General features: G+C 46.0%; 1 protein-coding gene across 1 annotated transcript in view; it reads left to right on the top strand.

Moving 5' to 3' along the window:
• plcg1 (phospholipase C gamma 1) overlaps positions 1-21,924 on the top strand; it is a 99,697-nt gene that overhangs the window by 16,843 nt on the left and 60,930 nt on the right. Inside the window, exon 2 of the mRNA XM_033041867.1 lies at positions 20,975-21,139. Coding sequence (XP_032897758.1) covers positions 20,975-21,139 — 165 coding nt within the window. The remainder of the gene's footprint in view (positions 1-20,974; positions 21,140-21,924) is intronic.

Below are 21,924 nucleotides of genomic sequence, written 5' to 3'. Positions count from 1 at the left end.
GTTGTAGTGCTGCAAATAGACACGTCATTGCTCTGTTTGGTACACGTGACAATATAGCACCCTTGCCTCTCTCTCTCTACGTAAATCCTGGGGCTGTTGGGGATGGATATTAAACGGTGGCCACCTTATTCCATGGCCACATTTCCTGTGGACGAATGAAGGAAGAACAAACCCAGTGACGCTCTTGTGGTGGGCAAACTGGTGCCGATTCAAGAGGACATCTGGGGGGAACTCCCTTACATCCTCCCAACACAAAGAGCTTTTAAAACACGCTGGCCTCAGGAGATGCATGCTGCCGGATGTGTTGTTTACATCTGTCAGACCTCACTAAGGGCTCTGCACATTCTGGGGATGAGGTTGGTTAATTAGTTGGTGTGAAACACCCAAACCAAGATGGGTGCAATTCTCTGGAAGCCTCAAACTGCCTTGATGATCAAGGAAAGGCTTACTTCATCCCGAAAGGACGCAGAGTGCTGGAGTAACTCAGCGGGTCAGGCAGCATCTCTGGAGAATGTAGGTAGTTGAAGTTCTGTGTCTTTATTTTACATTAGACTTTAGAAATACAGTGCAGAAACAGGCCCTGTGAACGCACAGTGAAATGATTTTCTCACCAACAGTCCAGTGTAGTGTTGCCTTAATCAAGCACATCCCCGATTAGTAAATTGTACAATGATAGTGCAGTTTAGTTCAGAGATACAGTGCAGAGACAGGCCCTTTAGCCCACAGAGGCCACCCCGATCAACAATCCCCGCACACCAGCCCTACCCTATACACTAGTGACAATTAACGGACAAACCTGTACCTCTTGGTGTGTGGGGGTAAACCGGAACACCCAGAGAAAACCAACGCGGTCGCGGAGAGAATGTACAAACTCCGTGCAGACAGCACCCGTAGTCAGGATCGAAACAGGGCTCCTGGCACTGTAAGGCAGCAACTCTACCGCTGCGCCACCGTTCTTCTGGAAGGAGATAGATATTTTAAAGACGATGTTCAACAAGGGTTTGGCGAGCCTTTCGTTGCTATGCATGTTGCTAACCTGTTTGTGTCCTCTCCTAACCTGTGCATGCTATGATGTTAGCTTTATCTGGTCTCACTGTTCACACACAGGAAGCCATTGCTTAGCAATGATCAAGGTTTTGTAAACAACATTTTACCAGCTTAATTTGGCGAACAAGAATGCGGAGGGGCTGTTGTTGAGGGTCGCGATGTTTATCTGGATATATGTGCACGGTGTTACCTCCAGCTTTTTAGTATTAGTTTTAATATTACTGCGCAGAAACTGTATTCACCTTTGCCCAACATCCACCTCTCTTTGATTTTTACCCCTTACTAAAATTAGTCATGAAGAAAGTGTCCCGACCAGAAGCATTGCCTGTCCATGTTTTCCAGAGATGTTGCCTGACCTGCTGAGCTACTCCAGCCCTTTAGTGTCTGTTTTGCCTAATTCACCATCTGCAGTTCCTTGTGTTTATAATTTACTCTAACCTGTCTTGATGTCACCCAGTTTCCCAGAGCCACAAATCTCAAAGGTTCCCATAGGATGACATGGGACACAGTGCTAGACCATTCAGCCCAGACATTCAGTGTTTCCGTAGCTTTATATGGAGGAGAGTGGTGGGGGCCTGGAACCAACGCACTGCCAGGGACGCTGTTGGACGCAGATACAATAGCGCCGCTTATCATGGAAGTGCAAGGGATAGAGGGATAGTATAATGTATGGGTAGATGAGATCAGTTTAACTTGACATCTTGTTTGGCACAAACAATGTGGGCCGAAGGGCCAGTTCCTGTGCTGCACTGTTAGTTAGTTTGGTTTAGAGATACAGCACGGAAACAGGCCCTCCGGCCCACCACCGATCCCAATACACTCGCACTATCCTACACACTAGGGACAATTTACAATTTTTATCAAAGCCAAATTAACCGACAAATTACCGCGTCCCACCTGTCTGCGTTTGGCCCACATCCCTCTAAACCTTTCTTATCCATGTACCTGTCCAAATGTCTGTTAAATGTTGTTATAGCACCTGCCTCAATTATCTCCTTTGGGAGCTCATTCCTCCCATCCTTTGTGTAAACAAAAAGTTGACCCTCGGGTTCCTATTAAATCATTCCCTCCTCACCTTCAACCTATGGTTCTTGATTCTCCTGCTCTAGGTAAAAGACTCGATCTACTCTTGGTGAACTTCCTATGCCGAGCACTTCTTAAATGTGGTGAGAGTGTCTCTCTCTATCAAGCCCGTACGCCAGTGGGATCTGAGATCCCTTTATGCCTCTACCCCAGCTAGACTCGGCAACTAATAAGCGTGAGAACAAAGGATGAATGACCCCTCCCATTCCCTCAACGTGACTGTTTTTGAACAAGGGGGTCATCCATGGTCTTAGTTTAGTTTTGAGATCCAGTGTGGAAACAGGACCTTCAGCCCACCGATTCTGCGCCAACCAGTGATCACCCGGTACGCTAATTCCATCCCTACACACGAGGGACAATTTTACCGAAGCCAATTACAAACCTGCATGGAATGTGGGGAGACGGTTGCTGTCTGTATGGAGTTTGCACGTTCTCCCTGTGACCACGTGGGTTTTCTCCGGGCGCTCCGGTTTCCGCCCACATTCCATAGGCGTGTAGGTTAATTGGCAACCGTGAATTGTCCTTAGTGTGCCGGATAGAACTAGTGTACGGGGTGATCACTGGTCGGCACGGACTCGATGGGCCGAAGGGTCCGTTTCCACGCTGTATCTCCAAACTAAGCGAAACACTTGTGGTTGGATGCCCTTTGTTTTGGCCAAGTAGCTGACGGCCAGTGTTAATGATGTCTCCCAGCTCTGCTCACGCCCACTCCGACCCCAACTCCAGTGTAGGCTGACAGGAAGTAAGGCCACCGGCAGGAAGTAGCTGACGACAGCTGGCACCGTACCTGCTCTCATCTTGCATAGTGCTGACTTCCTCCGTGGTTCGAATGTTTGAGCTTTTACATGCAGCGTTTCAGAAGCATCTTGATGTGACCTGTTTGCGGCACCTTTTATGGTGCAGATGTGACCCCACTGCAAACAGCAGCGGTCTGAGCAGATGGATCAACTCCAATCAGTTCAATGGTACTTTATCATCATGTGTACCTAAGTACAGTGAAATCCACTCAATATCATGAGAGGAACAGATCGGGTAAACGCACAGTCTCTTGCCCAGAGTAGGGGAAACACGAACCAGCAGGCATAGGTTGAAGATGAGGGGGGAAAGATTTAGTAGGAGCATGAGGGGTGATTTTTTAATACAAAGGGTATGTGGGTGTATAGAACGACCTGCCGGAGGAGGTAATTGTGGCAGGTACTGGCGTAACGTTTAAGAAGCAATTAGACAGGTACGTGAATAGAGCAGCTTTAGAGGGGTATGGACCAAACGCACGCAGGTGGGACTAAAGTAGATGGGACATTTTGGCTGGTGTAGGCAAGTTGGGCTGAAGGGCCTGTTTCCTCACTGTATGACTGACTAAATTCAATGACAATATAGTTCAGTGACATTTCTGCGGTGCATTAGGCACAATGATACTTGTTTAACTTAGTAACTTAGAGATGTGGTGTGGAAGCATCCCCTTTGGCCCACCGAGTCCACGTCAACCAGCAATTTCCCCCCATACACTAGTTCTATCCTACAGACTCCATTGTGGGTGTAGGGGACAGACCAAGCTGTACTTAACTATGACATGACATTTTGGCATTCTACCTAGAAAACCCACAGTTTAATGACTTCCTGAATCACCCACAGAATGTCTTGAGTGAGAGTTTCTCTCAAGAGCTTCTTCCTCTTCGAGTCATAGTGTCGTGCAGCACAGAAACAGGCCCTTCAGTTCAACTCTTCCATGCCGACCAGGTTTTATAACTGAGCTTGTGCCCAATTGCCTGCATTTACCCCATATTCATCTAAACCAGTGATTCCCAACTTGGGGCCATGGCAAATTTCAGGGGGGGCCACAGAAACATTTTGGGATTTAGGGGGCCACAGGTTCAATGAAGGGGGCCACAGAGCTACCACCCTGTTGCCTCCTGAATTTCAGTTCTAATAAATTTAAATCTATGTAGTTGAAATATTTTTGATGTTTGTGGAATAGAATAAAAGAGAACATATGTGCAATTAATAGACACTGATACTTTTTTCCCGCTAATAATATCAGGGGGGGGCCACAGAAAAATTAAAAGATCCCAAGGGGGCCATGAGCTAAAAACCTTTCCTATCCAAAACTTAAACTCACCACTGATACTACACCGTCTTCTGTGTGTAGAAATTGCCCCTAAGGTCTCTAAAAAAATCGTGCAACTAATCGTGTTGGAGCGTAGCATTACTCTGTGATGGTTTGTATATATTGCGATTGGCATGCGCAATGCAAGAAGTATTGCGGCAAGCATTTAAAGGCGGCACAGTGACGCAGTGGTAGAGTTGCTGCCTTACAGCGCCAGTGTCTATGCTGACTACGGGTGCTGTCTGGGTTTTCCCTGGGTTTCTTCCCACACTCTAAAGACGTGCTGGTTTGCATGTTAATTGGCTTCAGTAAAACAGTTAATTGCCCCCAAATGCCCGTTCCCCCTAGTTCTATGTTATTCCACTTTCACATTCACTCCCTGCACACCAGGGGCAATTTACAGAGGGGCAACTAAACTATAAACTCGCACAACTTTGGAGTGTGGGTTGAAACCGGAGCATCCGGAGACAACATAGGCGTTCACAGGGAGAACAAAGAAACTCTGCACAGACAGCACCCGTAGTCGGGATCGAACCAAGGTTTCTGGCGCTGTGAGTTAGCAACTCCTAACTCAGCTGCGCAACTGTGCCACCCAGAATATAAAATTGTTTATCTTTCTGTTCATCTGGAGGGACTGGCTTTAAACCATCTGCTGCTAAGTGTCCACATGCAGGATGTGGCCTTCAGTCTAGGATAATTGCAGAAGATCTTGTGATGCTATGCATTAGTGAGCCATCCTTTCAGATCTGGAGCCAGGCTTTGATTCTATTCCATCCCCATGGTACAGAACATTTCCCTGCTACAGCTGAAATGATACCTCCCTTTTCCTAAGTACATAAGTCAGAGAAGCCATCTATAGAATGGCCATATAGGCCATTCGGCCCACAGAGTCTACTCTGCCATCCAATCATGGCTGATCTATCTTCCCCTCTCAACCCCATTATCTTGCCTTCTCCCCATCAATTGGCACTCTTACTAATCAATAATCTGTCAATTTCCACAAAACCCCCAATAACTTGGCCTTCTATGGCAATGAATTTCACTCGAGACTTACCACCCGCTAGCTAAATAAATTCCTCCTCATCTCCTTTCTAAAGGTACATCAGAGAGTGGTGAATCTCTGGAACTCCCTGCCACAGAGGGTAGTCGAGGCCAGTTCATTGGCTATATTTAAGAGGGAGTTAGATGTGGCCCTTGTGGCTAAGGGGATCAGAGGGTATGGAGAGAAGGCAGGTACGGGATACTGAGTTGGATGATCAGCCATGATCATATTGAATGGCGGTGCAGGCTCGAAGGGCCGAATGGCCTACTCCTGCACCTAATTTCTATGTTTCTATGTTTCTATCCTTTTTTATTCTCTGGTCCTAGACTAGTGGAGACATCCTCTCCACATCCACTCTATCCAGGCCTTTTCACTATTTGGTAGGTTTCAATGTGGCCCCCCCTCAACCTCCCAAACCCCAGCGAGTACAGGCCCAGTGCCGTCAAACGCTCATCAGACGTCAATCCAATCCTCACCGGGGTCATTCTGTTGAAATGAGTTTGTCAGATCTGAACTTCCCTTTGCTTAAATTTGTGCTAATTTGGCGTTTTCAGTGAAAAAGCCAGCGGTGAGAAGGAAATGGAAAATGTCACATCTGTACTGTTGGAAGTGCCCCCAAGTGTCTGATGTAAAGTCAGCTTTTGGGCAGCGTAGATGGAATTGTGCTCTTCCTGTTCAATGTGACGACAGTGAGGATATTGTACCAAAATAATGACATTTTCCATTCCCCGCGGTAAACGTCACGTATTATATAAGCACAGGAAGAGGAAGAGTAATTCAGCTTTATATTTATAAAGGCAAGACAACTTCATTAGTTCCCCTGGTGAACTTGATGCGTTGAGTTACTGTGGGGTTAAGTCCCACCTCTATTGGCTAAACGTCAATTTAAGGAAAAAACACTTTGGGCGTGGTATGATTTTCTGAACAGATTAAAACCTGTCTTTGATTTCATCAGCGATATGTAGGTCATGCATTGTTTGGGAAGCGACACAAGAATTTTTTTTTTTATTGCAGATTTCTGCATTCCTTGAATACGTTTCCTCATTGGAATTAGCAGACTCTCGCCCCACTTTAATAAGGCTTTTGAGGAAAGTTGGCAAAATGCACAACGGCTAAACGGTGAATACGTGTGAAGGAACGAGGTGTCCAGGATGTGGGAATAGGGCTGGACCACCCAGCATGTTCCTGGGTAAAGCCGCACTGACGTGTGACTCTGTGAAGTCATTGAGTTGTGCGGCCCTTTGGCCCACTGAGTCCCCATTGACTATCAAACACCATTCACCCTCATGTGCAGGAAGGAACTGCAGATGCTGATTTACACCAAAGATAGACTCAAAATGCTGGAGTAACTCAGCGGGTCAGGCAGCATCTCTGGAGAAAAGGAATAGGTGATGTTTTGTGGCGACACGTCTTCAGACTGAGAGTCAGGGGAGAGGGAAACTAAAGGTATGAAAAGGTTCTGCACTTTTTCCGTAGTCGGGATGGAACCCGGGTCTCTGGCGCTGTGAGGCAGCAACTCTACTGCAGCGCCACTGTGCCAGCAGCATGGGAGTCTTTCATTGCATGAATGCAGTTGTTTAGCAAGAATGTGTGTCTAAACCTCCTTACCCTGTTATCCCCACAAATGCTGCCTGACCCGTTGAGTTACTCGAGCATTAAAGGCGCGGCTTGGCATGGTATTTACATGTCCTCCCATCAACAGTTAAATAATATGTGCCTATTGAACTTTTTAGAAAGGAGACGTTTGCCAACATGCGCCTCCTTCTTAAAACTACAGCAAAGTGGCGCAGCGGTAGAGTTGCTGCCTCACAGTGCCAGAGACCCGGGTTCAATCCTGACTACGGGTGCTGCCTGTTCAGGGTTTGCACGTCCTCCCTGTGACTGCGTGGGTTTTCTCTGGGTGCTCCGGTTTCCTCCCACATTCCAAAGGCGTGCAGGTTTGTAGGTTAATTGGCCTTCCGCAAATTGCCCCTCAGAGTGTAAGGCGTGGATGAGAAAGTGGGATAACACAGAAAGGGTGATCGTTGGCCGGTATGGACTCGGTGGGCCGATTGGCCTGTTTCCAAGCCGTGCCTTTACACTAAACTACCACTATCATTTATTACAACAGGTAAGTGTAAAAATGAGGACGGTGCGCCTTGAAACATCCTGGACCAGCAGGATAAAGATGTAGGAGGTTATAGAGTCAAATCAGCTCCTACAGACCAACTTGTCCACGTCAACCAACATGCACCATCCACACTAGTCCCATCTGCCAACGTTTGGCCCATATTCCTCTAAACCTGTCCTATCCATGTACCTGTCTAAATGTTTTTTAAACGTTGCCTCAACTACCTCCTTCGGCAACCTGTTCCATACAGGCTGTCCTGGTGGCCGGTGCAGCAGCACGGCGTGCTGTGGGAGAGTTTTCTCGAGAGTTTTCGCGAATTAAACCGGAGATTTACCATACTGAAGACGGTAGAGTCATAGTCGAGGATGAATTGCTGAACTTTATTATGGTCAAAATGCGAACACTAAGCCACGATGATATTGTGTCGATAGTTACGAGCAGTTTCAGCTCCGAGCGGATTGAGTCCTCAAAGGCAGTTTTGTCAGAGCTCTTTCCACACAACAAACGATAGATGTCCGACAGGGGACAAAAGAAGGACATTAACAATGTCAAAATGTGCCTGCAAGTGCTTAATGAGTGCGGTGAAGAGATCCCAAGATTTGTATCGCACTTCCTGGATGAATTACCCCCCGTCTCATTTAAACACATCGATGTGTCTGCGCTCCTCGGGAAAATGCAGCAAATCAATGCTGACATTGACTACCTAAAAAGAACTATGGGAACTCAGGTAGCTGCCTGTGAAACATTGCGGGAGGTTTCTGCTAAACTCGACGGCCGTCTGACTGCTGTGGAGGGGCCCTGTGGCCCGGACGCTACTTTTTCGGCTGCCTGCCTCTCTGCTGTGGAGATACAACTGGGCCCTGCGCCCAGTGCGACAGGTCTTTCCTCGACTGTGATGGAGAAGCCGCTGGGCCCTGATCCTGCCCCCTGCACTCCCTCTGTGGTTAATGGATGGTTGACAGTAACGCCTGGCGGGACCGATGGTAGACAACCAGCCCAGCCTGTAGATCCAGCCCTGGGACGAACGCAGACCCCCCCATGGAGCATGGTGGTGAAGGAAGGGCGCCGACTGAAGCAGGTACCTGAGAACTCTGCCCATCGACGCCCTACACCTCGCACTGTAAAAACTCCAGCGAGGCGTGTGAGAAAGAAGACCGGCATAATCGGGACTGGTGTGGTTAGCAATATACTGGCTGTCAAAACAAAGATGGTAAAGGTATTTGCTACAAAGTTTGATCTCAGCGTGGACGCCAACACTCTCAGTGACTACTTAAAAACGAAGCTGGGTCGGGAAGTGATATGTAGAAAAATAGAGACGACGACAGAGTAGATTCAGCTCCTTCTGTGTCACCGCTGAATGTAATGATGTGGCGGAGCTGTACGATCCGCAGCTTTGGCCCGCTGGGTCCTTTGTCCGACGCTACTATGAGCCTCGTCGCCCTAGAGGAGCAGACGGAGGCCCGTCTGGTCCAGAGGATGCCCCTCGCTCTCATGATGAGGAGCTGCTGCACGGTAACGATGCCTGTCGCATCTGTGGGCGAGGACGGGATGAAGGCCAGGCTGTTCCGCAGGGAGCGACAAAACACATTAAATGCATGTTGTTTCATACAACACTCGCGGTTTGCGAGTAGGACATTCTGCTACTGATAGATCAAGACGTTTGGTGGTGGACACACTGCTGGACCAATGTGACATTCTGTGCCTGCAAGAAACCTGGATGGCGAAACAAGATCTGGATAAGTTGAACACTCTACACATGAACTTCCATGGGGCTGGAGAGTCCACTACTGACCTCAGTACGAGGCTGGTTCGGGGTAGGATAGCTGGTGGTGTAGCTATACTGTGGAACATCAAATATGACTCACTGGTGAAGGTGGTGCGTCTAAATGTTGACTGGGCCATAGGGCTAGAGTGTAATTATAATGAAAAGAAATTTACTGTCTTAAATGTTTATACACCGTATGAATCATATGAGCATGAGGACGAATTTCTGAACAGGTTAGCTTTTATTCAGTCCTTCATAGAGGACAACAGCTCGTCTTGTGTCTACGTCATGGGTGATTTTAATGCTGACATGTCAGATAGCAAATCTTTATTTGCAGCACTCCTGCAGCAGTTTTGTAATCAGTCTAAATTAATTCTATCGAGTAAAGCTCTGTTGCCTGATACAAGTTTTACCTATGTTAGTGAAGCGTGGCACACAACATCTTGGTTGGACCATATTGTGACCACAGCTGATCCTCATGCCTCACTGGAAAATGTGGAGATTTGTTATGAACGTGCCACCTCTGATCACATACATATTGCTGCACGGTTAAATGTTGAGAATGTCCCCCTGCTGTCCAGTAATAATAATGCTGCTTCCTCAAGTAAACTGGACTGGTCAAAACTGAGCAGAGAGGTTATGGCTGGATACTCACTGCGAACGGAGAGTTTTTTAAATAATATTGCATTGCCTCAAGAGGCCCTAATGTGCTCAGATATGAATTGTAAGGACGTGCAACATGCTGAAAAACTCTGTGCCATGTATGATGTTATTGTGAAATGTCTCAATGCTTCCAGTGAACCCTTTTGTAAAAGTAAATGTAAGGCACCCAACATCAGATCTGGGTGGAATGAGTTTGTGGCTGAGCAGTAGGCTGAGGCAAGAGAGGCCTTTAGACTCTGGTCAGAGGCAGGTAGGCCTAGACGGGGTATTGCTAGATATGAAAAAACGCACAAATGCTAGAGTTAAGTATGCACTTCGTTTTATTAAGAAAAACGAAAACACAATGAGAGCAGACTCGCTTGCCAGAAAGCTACAGAACAACAACCTTACTAACTTCTGGAAAGAGGTCAAAGTAATGAATAACAATAAAACACCCCTACCGTCTGACATTGAAGGTGTTAGTAGCCCAGAAAAAATAGCTGAGATTTGGCGTGAGCACTACCGTAACCTTTTTAATTGTGTTAAAAGTAACCCAGTTAGAATCAATCATGAACATATTGATCTCTCTGTAGATATGATAGTTAGGGCAGCAGATGTCTATGATGCCATTAACATGTTGGATAACAACAAAGCCTGCGGTATGGACTGCATTACTGCAGAACATCTAAAATATGCCAGCTATAAGCTCTGCCCTTTGCTTTCCATGTGCTTTAATGGTTGTCTGGTTCATGGTGTCCTGCCAAATGCTATTATGTCTGTAATGTTAGTGCCTGTGCTTAAAGACAAGGCTGGTAAGCTCAACAGTATTGATAATTATCGACCTATTGCATTAGCCAGTATCTTGTCTAAAGTACTGGAGAGAATACTGTTAACAAAGCTAGAAATGTATGTCCTTACTACTGACAATCAGTTTGGGTTCAAAAGAAAACATGGAACTGACCTGTGTATCTATGCTCTTAAAGAGATTGTGTTCAGGTACACAAGCCTGAATTCATCTGTATTCCTATGTTTTATTGATGCGTCCAAGGCATTTGATAGAATTAATCATGAACAATTGTTTGTAAAATTGCTAGATAGAGGTGCCCCTAAATTTTTAGTGAGAATTTTAGTGTTTTGGTATGCCCATCAAACGTTTCAGGTTAAATGGGACAATGTTGTATCTGCTCCATTCTGTGTTAGTAACGGAGTGCGGCAAGGAGGAATTTTGTCTCCTATTTTATTTAATGTTTATATGGATGAATTATCAAATCAGTTAAATAGGTTAAAAACTGGCTGTCTTGTGGGCAACACTATTGTTAATCATCTTATGTATGCAGACGACCTGGTCCTGCTCTGTCCATATAGTGCTGGGCTGCAGCAGATGTTGAAGGTGTGCTCTCAGTATGGCCTTGATTATGACATAAAGTATAACGCTAAGAAAAGCCGCATAATGATAGTTAGAAGTGCTGAGGACAGGAAATCAACTTTTCCGACCTTTTATTTGTCAGACAGTCCTCTTGCTGTGTGTGAGGAAATTAAATACCTAGGTCATGTCATATCCGATGACTGGACGAATGACAAAGACCTCTACCAACAGCGCTGTAAAATTTATTTTCAAGCTAACATGCTTATAAGGAAGTTTTCTATGTGCTCTGACTCTGTGAAGTGTTCCTTGTTCAGAACCTATATCACACCGTTATATACTGCTCAATTGTGGTCTAACTATAACGAAAGGAGTATGCAGAGGCTCAAGGTAGCATACAATGATGCAATGAGGTTGCTGCTTCGTGTCCCTAGGTGGCATAGTGCCAGTCAATTGTTTGTGTCCACTAGAGTGCCAACCTGTGAGGCACTCTTAAGACAGCTGATGTTTAGTTTTATGTGTCGCCTGGACAAGTCAGAGAATCACATAATTGAAGCCCTAGTCAGCCCTCTGAAAAGCTGCTATAGATTCACTTCTAGGCTAAGATGGCATTGGTGCAATAGCTTGTATATTTTATAGGCTAATATGCAATTTTTAATGTATTTTTGTATCTCCTTATACTGTATGATGTGTTATATGGACCTGTGTCTGAAATAAAGCTTTATTATTATACACCTATAACACTTTGTGTAGAAAAAAATTGCCTCTCAGGTTCCCATTATATCTTTCACCCCTCACCTTAAACCTACAGTGGCTTGCAAAAGTATTCAGCCCCCCTGAGTCAATACTTTGTAGAACCACCTTTCGCTGCAATTACAGCTGCAAGTCTTTTGGGGTATGTCTCTACCAGCTTTGCACATCTAGAGACTGAAATCTTTGCCCATGCTTCTTTGTAAAATAGCTCAAGCTCAGTCAGATTGGATGGAGAGCGTCTGTGAACAGCAATTTTCAAGTCTTGCCAGAGATTCTCAATTGGATTTAGGTCTGGACTTTGACTGGGCCATTCTAACACATTAATATGCTTTGATCTAAACCATTCCATTGTAGCTCTGGCTGTATGTTTAGGGTCGTTGTCCTGCTGGAAGGTGAACCTCCGCCCCAGTCTCAAGTCTTTTGCAGACTCTTAACAGGTTTTCTTCCAAGATTGCCCTGTATTTGGCTCCATCCATCTTCGCATCAACTCTGACCAGCTTCCCTGTCCCTGCTGAAGAAAAGCATCCCCACAGCATGATGCTGCCACCACCATGGTTCACAGTGGGGATGGTGTGTTCAGGGTGATGTGCAGTGTTAGTTTTCAACCACACATAGCGTTTTGCATTTAGGCCAAAAACTTCAACTTTGGTCTCATCTGACCAGAGCACCTTCCTCCACATGTTTGCTGTGTCCCCCACATGGCTTGTGGCTAACTGCAAACGGGACTTCTTATGGCTTTTTTCAACAATGGCTTTCTTCTTGCCACTCTTCCATAAAGGCCCGATTTGTGGAGTGCACGACTGATAGTTGTCCTGTGGACAGATTCTCCCACCTGAGCTGTGGATCTCTGCAGCTCCTCCAGAGTTACCATGGGCCTCTTGGCTGCTTCTCTGATCAATGCTCTCCTTGCCCGGCCTGTCAGTTTAGGTGGAAGGCCATGTCTTGGTGGGTTTGCAGTTGTGCCATACTCTTTCCATTTTCGGATGATGGATTAAACATTGCTCCGTGAGATGTTCAAAGCTTGGGATATTTTTTTATAACCTAACCCTGCTGTAAACTTCTCCACAACTTTATCCCTGACCTGTCTGGTGTGTTCCTTGGGCTTCATGATGCTGTTTGTTCACTAATGTTCTCTAACAAACCTCTGAGGCCTTCACAGAACAGCTGTATTTATACTGAGATTAGATTACACACAAGTGGACTCTATTTACTAATTAGGTGACTTCTGAAGGCAATTGGTTGCACTGGATTTTATTTAGGGGTATCGGAGTAAAGAGGGCTGAATACTTTTGCGCGCCACACTTTTCAGTTTTTTATTTGTAAAACAATTTGAAAACCATGTATCATTTTCCATCCACTTCACAATTATGCATCACTTTGTGTTGGTCTATCACATAAAATCCCAATAAAATACATTTACGTTTGTGGTTGTAACGTGACAAAATGTTGAAAAGTTCAAGGGGTATGAATACTTTTGCAAGCCACTGTATGTCCTCTGGTTCTTGATTCCCCTACTCTGGGTAAAAGACTCCATGCATTTACCTTATCTATTCCTCTCATGATCTTGGCCATCTCAATAAGATCACCCCACACTCAGGCTCCTGTGCTCCAAGGGATAAAGTCCTAGCCTGCTCAACCTCTCCCTGTTGCTCAGGCCCTCGAGGTCATAGGAGTTAAACATGCTGTCATAAGTACTCTGATCCTGACTGGTAGGGTCACCAACTTTCTCATTCCCAAATAAGGGACAAATTCCCAACGTCAATTCGTTGACCGACTCGGCCGTGGCGGGGTGAATGATGAGTTGGTCCGGGCGCTGGACTGCACACAAAGCCCAGCCGGCGGGGCAGCTGAGGAGTTTTGGCCCGACGCCGGACTTTGCGCGCGATGTCGCGCGGCCCAGGCCAAACCTCCTCAGCTGGCCCGCCGGCTGGGCTTTGTGTTCTGCTGCAAAGTCCGTCTCCCCATCCCAACTCATGAACCGGTGATCAGCCATGAGGAGGAGGGGTGGTGGCGGTAAGCGAAGGTCTGAAGGTCGGGCAGCGGGCCGGGCTGTCGACCGACGGGGCCACGGGCGAGGCGTTGCTGCTGCACTCCATTGGCTGCACTACATCGGGACAGGTGAGGCGGGGCTGGACAGTCCCCTCGACCCGAGTCGTAGAAGTCAAATACGGGACAAGGGCAGTCCCGTATTGGAAAAACCAATTTAGCCCAATATATAGGATGTCCCGGCTAATACGGGACAGTTGGCAACCCTACTGACTGGTGACTTTGTGGTTAATGCATCTTTGCTAATTTGAGGTTGATGCATCTTTGCTAATTTGTGGAAACCACAGCACCGTTAGTGCATCTGTGGTATTCACAGTAGTTAAGAAATGTGCTGTCTGATCATGGGACATTCATAGCATTTACAAACATGCTAAATGTTTAAATACAAATTTAAACCTTCAAAATTCACTTTCATTTCAAGAACTTGAATTAGTTTAATTAAACACACAAAATCCTAACACATTGTTCGAAGTATTAAGGAGACTCATGTACTTAAAACCAGTGGGGTGGGTGTGGAATGAAGGTGCGATCTCTCTCTGGCCTGTCTCTGCTGTACCGACAGAGGCAATGGAGATTAGATTAGATTAGATATTAGATATAATTTATTGCCACACAGCCAGGCTGGTGGAAATTTGGGTTGTCTGCAGCGATACAATAATAAAGAACACACAACCACAATAAAACTGTAACACAAACATCTAGGCAGGTGCTATAATAACACAACAAAGATCTAGCAGAGATACAGAAGGACACATTTCTGAGAATTGTTTTGTTGCAGCGTTTTCTCTGGACAACCGGAGGTTGAGGGGAGACCCGATAAAAGTATTTAAAAAAAATTACGAGAGACAATTTAGAAGTTAGAAGAAAAAGGCATTTACTTTGATTAGAGTTGTTTAGAATCATAGAGTTGTACAGCACGGAAGCAGGCCCTTCGGCCCAACTTGCCCATGCCGACCAAGATGCCACATCTATGTTAGTCCCACCTGCCTGTTTTCAGGCCACATTCCTCTCTAAACCTTTCCTACCCATCTACCTGTCCAAATGTCTGTAAAATGTTATTATAGCACCTGCCTCAATTGCCTCCTCTGGCAGCTCGTTCCATATGCCCACCACCCTTTGTGTGAAAAAGCTGCTCCTCACATTCCCATTAAATCTTCCCTCTCTCTACTTAAAACCTATGTCCTCTGATTCTTGATTTCTCTACTCTGGCCCATCAAACCCCACTTACCTGTATCCACCTATCACTTGCCAGACCTCTTGTCCAGCTTTCTCCCCCTCACTACAATCAGTCTGAAGAAGGATCCCGATCCAAAATATCACCCATTCATGGTTTCCAGAGGTGCTGCCTGAACCGCTGCGTTACTCCAGCACTTTGATCTTTTTCTTGGTAAACATAGAAAATAGGTGCAGGAGTAGGCCATTCGGCCTTTCGAGCCTTCGAACCATTCAATATGATCATGGCTGATCATCCAACTCAGTATCCTGTACCTGCCTTCTCTCCATACCCCCTGATCCCTTTAGCCACAAGGGCCACATCTAACTCCCTCTTAAATATAGCCAATGAACTGGCCTCAACTACCTTCTGTGGCAAAGAATTCCAGAGATTCACCACTATCTGTGTGAAAAATGTTTTCCTCATATCGGTCCTAAAAGATTTCCCCCTTATCCTTAAACTGTGACCCCTTGTTCTGGACTTCCCAACATCGGGAACAATCTTCCTGCATCTAGCCTGTCCAACCCCTTAAGAATGTTGTAAGTTTCATTTATACACATTTATGTCCTCTATCCTTCATACAACGTGACTGATTACACCAAGTTCTTCGAAAAGAGGCCAGCGATTCTAAACTAAAATCTGACACCAAAGTTGGTGTTATTGTACATAGTGAAGATGGTTGTCAAAAATTGCAGCTGGTGGGCAGATGGGCTGAGGAATGGTTGATGGAAATATAATGCAGAGAAATGTGAGGTGTTTCATTTTGGGAAGTCTAACTAGGGTAGGACCTACACAGTGGCTCGGGGGGTGGGTGTTGTAGATCTAGGAGTGCAGAGACGGCACAGGTGTATAGGGTGATCAAGAAGGCGTTTGTCGCATCAGTCAGACTATTGAGTATCGAAGTTGGGAGGTCATATTACAGTTGTACAAGACATTATTGCGGCTGCATTTAGACTATCGGGTTCCGTTTTGGTCAGCCTGTTATCAGAAAGATTTTGTTAAGCTGGAAAGGTGCAGAGAAGATTTACAAGAATGTTGCCAGGACTCGAGGGCCTGAATTATAAGGTGAAGTTGAGCAGGCTGGGATATTATTCCTTGGAGTACAGGAGGATGAGGGGCGATCTTATAGAGGTGTATAAGATTAGGTGAGAAATGGATAGGGTAAATGCGTCTAATACCCAGCATAGGGGAACCAGGAACCAGAGGATATAGGTTTAAAGTGAGGGTGAGGTAAGGAAAGATTTAATAGGAACCTGAGGGGCGATTATTTTTTTTTTTAACACAAAGGGTGGTGGGTATATGGAATGAGCAGCCAAATAAGTTAGTTAGTTAGTTTAGACAGGTACATGGATAGGATAGGTTTAGATGGATATGTGCGAGACGCAGGCAGGTGGGACTGGTGTAGATGGGGCATGTTGGTTGGCATGGGTAAGTTGGGCCGAAGGGCCTGTTTCCACACTGTAGGACTATGAATCTGAAGAAGGGTCTCGACACGAAACATCGCATACTCCTTTTCTCCATAGATGCTGCCTCACCCGCTGAGTTTTCCCAGCATTTTTTGTCTACTTTTGATTTGTCCAGCATCTGCAGTTCCTTCTTAAATATGAATCTCTCCAAGTACATTCACCTCTGTGCAATGGTGTCACTGCAGATCTGAGCGTGCACACATGACTGGACCTGTAGACAATGAAAGCAAGTGATCAAAGGCAGCTGGGGGCTGGTTTTGGCTGTTTTGTTTTCACCGTGGAGGTTAATAAACCTGCTGGGGTGCAATGTCCTTAAAGGTTGAGACTTGCAGTTACTTGTCAAGTGGTGTCGTATTTCTAAATCAAAGTCTTGCAGCAAATTCTAAAGTATCCACAACAGAGAATAATCTAACCCCTCCATGTTCTCCAAAGGTGCTGCCGGACCTGCTACTCCAGTACTTTGTGTTCTATTGTGTATTAACCAGCATCTGCAGTTCCTTGTTTCTACATTTTGTCTCCCCCACCATAAAAAAAGTATGCTTACTTTTGAAATAGTTCCCCTCCCCTTCTTCCTGCTCTCCGACAGGAGCTCTGTGAGACCCTCATCTCACTGCTCCCCCACTGTGCCACACTTTGTCCTGCCTCTCTCCTTCACCAGCCTCTCTCCTTCACCCCCCCCCCCCCTCCTCCGTTTAGATAGTACTCTGTCTTTTGATTCCTCTCACCGAAGTGCCTCGCTTAAAGTTGATCTTAGATGTCTGAAGATTGAGCTATTGCACAGAACATAGACCAGAGTTAAGCTATTTAGTCAGATAATGGCTATCTGTATTTAAATCAGTGCGGCACAATGACACCGCTGATGGTGCCTCTGCCTCACAGCACCAGAGAAGCTGACCTCGGCTGCTGGCTGTGTGGAGTTTGCACGTTCTTCCTGTGACTGCGTGGGTTTCCTCTGGGTGCTCCGGTTTCCTCCCACATCCCAAAGATGTGTGGGTTTGTAGGTTAGTTGGCCTCTAAATTACCCCGTGTGTAGGGGGTGAATAAGAAAAGTTGGATAACCTAGAACATGGTTGACATGGACTCTGGACCAAAGTGTCTGTCTCCATGCTGTATCTCTAAACTAAAACTAAATCCTCATCTACTCACATTGATTCTGTCATACTTTAGTTTAGTTTATAGTGTAAAAAAAGGCCTGTCGGCCCATCGAGTCCATGCCGACCAACGATCATCCATACACTAGTTCTATCCTACACACTAGGGACAATTTACAGAAGCTAATTAACCTACAAACCTGTACATCTTTGGAATCTGGGAGGAAACCAGAGCACCCGGAGAAAACCCTCGTGGTTACAGGGAGAACGTACGTACAAACTCCATATAGACCCCGTAGTCAGAATCAAACCAGGGTCTCTGCCACTGTAAGGCAGCAACTCTGCTGCCGCACCACTGTGCCGCCCCTAATCTAATGGAACATGCAAACTTTCTATTTCTAGATACATTTCTACACCTAAATGTGATATTGCCCAGTCAGACAATTTTGTCCAGGTTCTTGAATCAGTCTGAAAAAGGGTACCGACCTACAAAGTCGCCTGTCCGCTCCCTGGCCAGATGTGTGGCACAGTGGTGCAGCGGTAGAGTTGCTGCCTTACAGCGCCAGAGACCCGGGTTCAATCCTGATTATGGATGCTGTCTGTATGGAGTTTGTTAGTTGTCCCTGTGACCACGTGGGGTTCTCTGGGTTCTCCGGATTCCTCCCACACTCCAAAGACATGTAGGTTTGTCGGTTAATTTGGCTTTGGTAAAATTGTCTTAAGTGTGTAGGATAGATCTAGCGTATGGGGATCACTGGTCGGCAGGGACTCAGGGCCTGTTTCTGCACTTTATCACTAAACTAAATTAAACTAAAGATGCCGCCTAACCTGTTGAGTTCCTCCACCATTTTATGTTTTGCTCAAGTTCTTGAATCCTTGGGCAAAGCTGTCTATTTTAAGGAGCGAATTATTCACAGTGATGTAGTCATGGCAAAAATGAAGTTGTGGTCAACTAACCCCTGAACGGCAAGAAGCTATCAGACATTAGGATAGTGTTTGTCTTGGCCTGAATGTTGGAGGTTAGTCTGTTCCCTTGTGCCCGCTGTTGTTGATGGATAGATGCTGAGGGTTTAGTTTAGTTTAGAGATCCAGCGTGGAAGCGGGCCCTTCGGCCCACCGAGTCTACGCCGACCAGCGATACCTGCGCACTAATGCTATCCTACACACACTAGGGACAATGGGACAACTCACCGAAGACAATTAACCTACAAACCTGTTCGTCTTTGGAGTGTGGGAGGAAACTGGAGCACCCGGAGAAAACCCACGCAGGTCACGGGGAGAACATACAAACTCCGTACAGACGGCACACGTAGTCAGAATCGAACCCAGGTCACGGGCGCTGTAAGGCAGCAACTCTACCGCTGCGCCACCGCGCTGTGGCTTGCAGGGGGGTGGGTGTCTTGGGAGTTTTGGCATATTAATGTCCAGCATCAGCCGTTTGCGACTGAATTGGAAAGAAGTTGCAAAAGGAATAAGTAATGTGATATACTGCTAAATGCTGCTTGCCAACTTGCATCATGCTTACTGATCCTGCACAAGGCTCGGTGTGTACGAGGGTGTATTGGGACATTTGGGTAAATAAATTCTGCATAGTTTACCCTTGGTGTTAATGTGTCTTGCTGTCGTTCAACATTGGTTGCCTTTGTGTTTCCAAGCTGATCCTAAAATTAATTAAAACCCTCAGGAGGAATAAAATGTAGTTTAAATCCAGATTCGCCACCTGAATGGAGGAATAGGCAGACCTTGGTGATTTAATTTAAAGATGCAGCGTGGAAACAGGCCCTTTGGCCCACTATGTCCATGCCATCCCCAGATCACTCATTCATACTAGTTCCATGTGTTATCCCACCTTCCTCAACCACTTCCTACACATTAGGCGGCAATTTTACAGAGGACCATTAAGCTACAAACCTGCACGTCTTTGGGATGTGGGAGGAAACCGGAGCACCCGGAGAAAACCCACGGGGTCACAGAGAGAGCGTGCAAACTCCACACAGACAAAACCCGAGGTCAGGATCGAACCCTGGTCTCTGGCGCTGTGAGACATCAGCTCTACCAGCTGCGACACTGTGCCGTCCAAATTATATTTCAAGTAAGTGGGATGGCACGGTGACGCAACGGTAGAGTTGCTTCCTTACAGCGCTAGAGGCTCGAGTTCGATCCTGACTATGAGTGCTGTCTATACGGAGTTTGTACGTTCGCCCTGTGATCACGTGGGTTTTCCCTGGGTGCTCCCGTTTCCTCCCAATCTCCAAAGATGTACAGGTTTGTAGGTTAATTGGCCTCGGTAAAATTGTAAATCACCCCTAGTGTTTGTGTATGATAGTGTTACTATATGGGGATCGCTGGTCGGCATGGACTCGGCGGGCCGAAGTTCCTGTTTCCGCACTATATCTAAATGAAACTAAAAACAAAACTAAAATAATATTCCAAGAACCCAGTGAACTCTCAATCATAAAGCCAATTGTCACCGAGTTTAGAGGCTGTGGGCTCATGTCTCAACTGTGATCACAGGATCATCAGACTGATTCCTAGGGTTGGAGGCCATAAGCAGAGTAGACCTCTCTTGTCACGATTTTAGCTGAGTGGGAGACGATCTTATTGAAATAGTCCAATTCTTACCAGGGTCAATGGTTCTGGGCAGGTGTGTCTAGAACCCAGGATCAGTCTCAAAGTAGGGGATTGGGACTAAGGTGAAAAGGAGCTGCACAGCCTTCCAGCTATCTTCTATGAGAGTGTTGGATATGGTGGCCTTGAAATGAGATAGAGTCATACAGTGCGGAACAACTTTCCCACGCCGACCAACATGTCCCATCTACACTAGTCCCACCTGCCTGCTTTTGCCCATACCCCCTAAATCCATCCTATCCATGTACCTGTCTAAATATTTCTTAAATGTCACAAAAGTATTGGCTACCTTTCAAATGATATTTCGACTATAATTCTTGAAATGAGAGAAGAGTTCCCATCTCATAAAGATCTCCCAGTTTTTTAATTCCTAATCTTTCCCAGTGTGTGAACGTCTTGTCTAAGTTAGACGGCTTGAACGAGGGGTTGTTGGCAATTGGTGAGAGATGAGATAAATTTCTCAGTTTAAGGGTTGACTTCACTTGTTTCCAGATTCGTAGGGTACTATGGGACGTATCTGTTGATAAAACTTTAACCTTTGGGAATACAAACCAGGGATGTGCAGAAATAGAAAGACATATCCAGGTCTCCCTGAAGTGAAACATCTTTTTTCTCCTCCAGTTGATATTCGGGAAATCAAGGAGATTCGCGCAGGAAGGAATTCCCGGGATTTCGAGCGGTACCACGATGATGCATCCAGACCTGATTTATCCCGGCCTGATACTTCCCACTGTTTTGTTATCCTGTACGGGACGGAATTCCGGTTGAAAACTCTCAGTCTGGCAGGTGAGCCTTTGATTCCATGAGTTATTTTCCAGATCCGATCAGGTCAGATTAGTTTTTTGTCATGTACTCCAGGAGACCTGGGTTCTCACAGCGCCAGAGACCTGGGTTTGATCCTGACTACGGTCACTATCTGTACAAAGTTTGTACGTACACCCTGTGACCTGATTTCCCCCGGGTGCTCCGGTTTCCTCCCACATTCCAAAGACGTACAAATTTAGGTCATAAGGTCATGTGGTTGGAGCAGAATTAGGCCATTCAGCCCATCAAGTCTGCCCCGCCATTCATTTGTGGCTGGTCTATCTCTCCCTCCTGACACCATTCACCTGCCTTCTCCCCATAACTGACACCCGTACTAATCAAAAAGTTTGTATTTTAATTGTCCTCTGCAAATTGTTCCTAGTCTATAGGACGGGAACTAATGTGCAGGTGATTGTTAGTCGGCACGGACTAGGTGGGCCGAAGGGCCTATTTCCACGCTGCATCTCTAAACTAAAATTAAGCAATAATTTAACAGAAAATAAATGGCACCTTTAACAAAATAATTCTGCTGCAAAATCCCTACACTGCCAAAACCTGGCTTCATATTTTCTTAAATAAAACGATAAAAAAACAATTCACACTGCATTAGATAAAGTGCAAGATGCCGCAAAGGGTAATGCTGTTGCAATAAGTCCGTTCGTCCGGTGCTGACTGACATTGGCTGACTGTTTGACACTCGCACCAAGGCTAATTTTTGCGGATGGCTTTGCCTGACCTTTCATGATTTTCTCTTGTTCACTCTTCCA

The sequence above is a fragment of the Amblyraja radiata genome, chromosome 23 (genome assembly GCF_010909765.2).
Source record: "Amblyraja radiata isolate CabotCenter1 chromosome 23, sAmbRad1.1.pri, whole genome shotgun sequence".
Lineage (NCBI taxonomy): Eukaryota > Metazoa > Chordata > Chondrichthyes > Rajiformes > Rajidae > Amblyraja > Amblyraja radiata.
The sequence above is the reverse complement of the archived record's forward strand: the minus strand, read 5'-3'. Positions and strand labels throughout refer to the sequence as shown.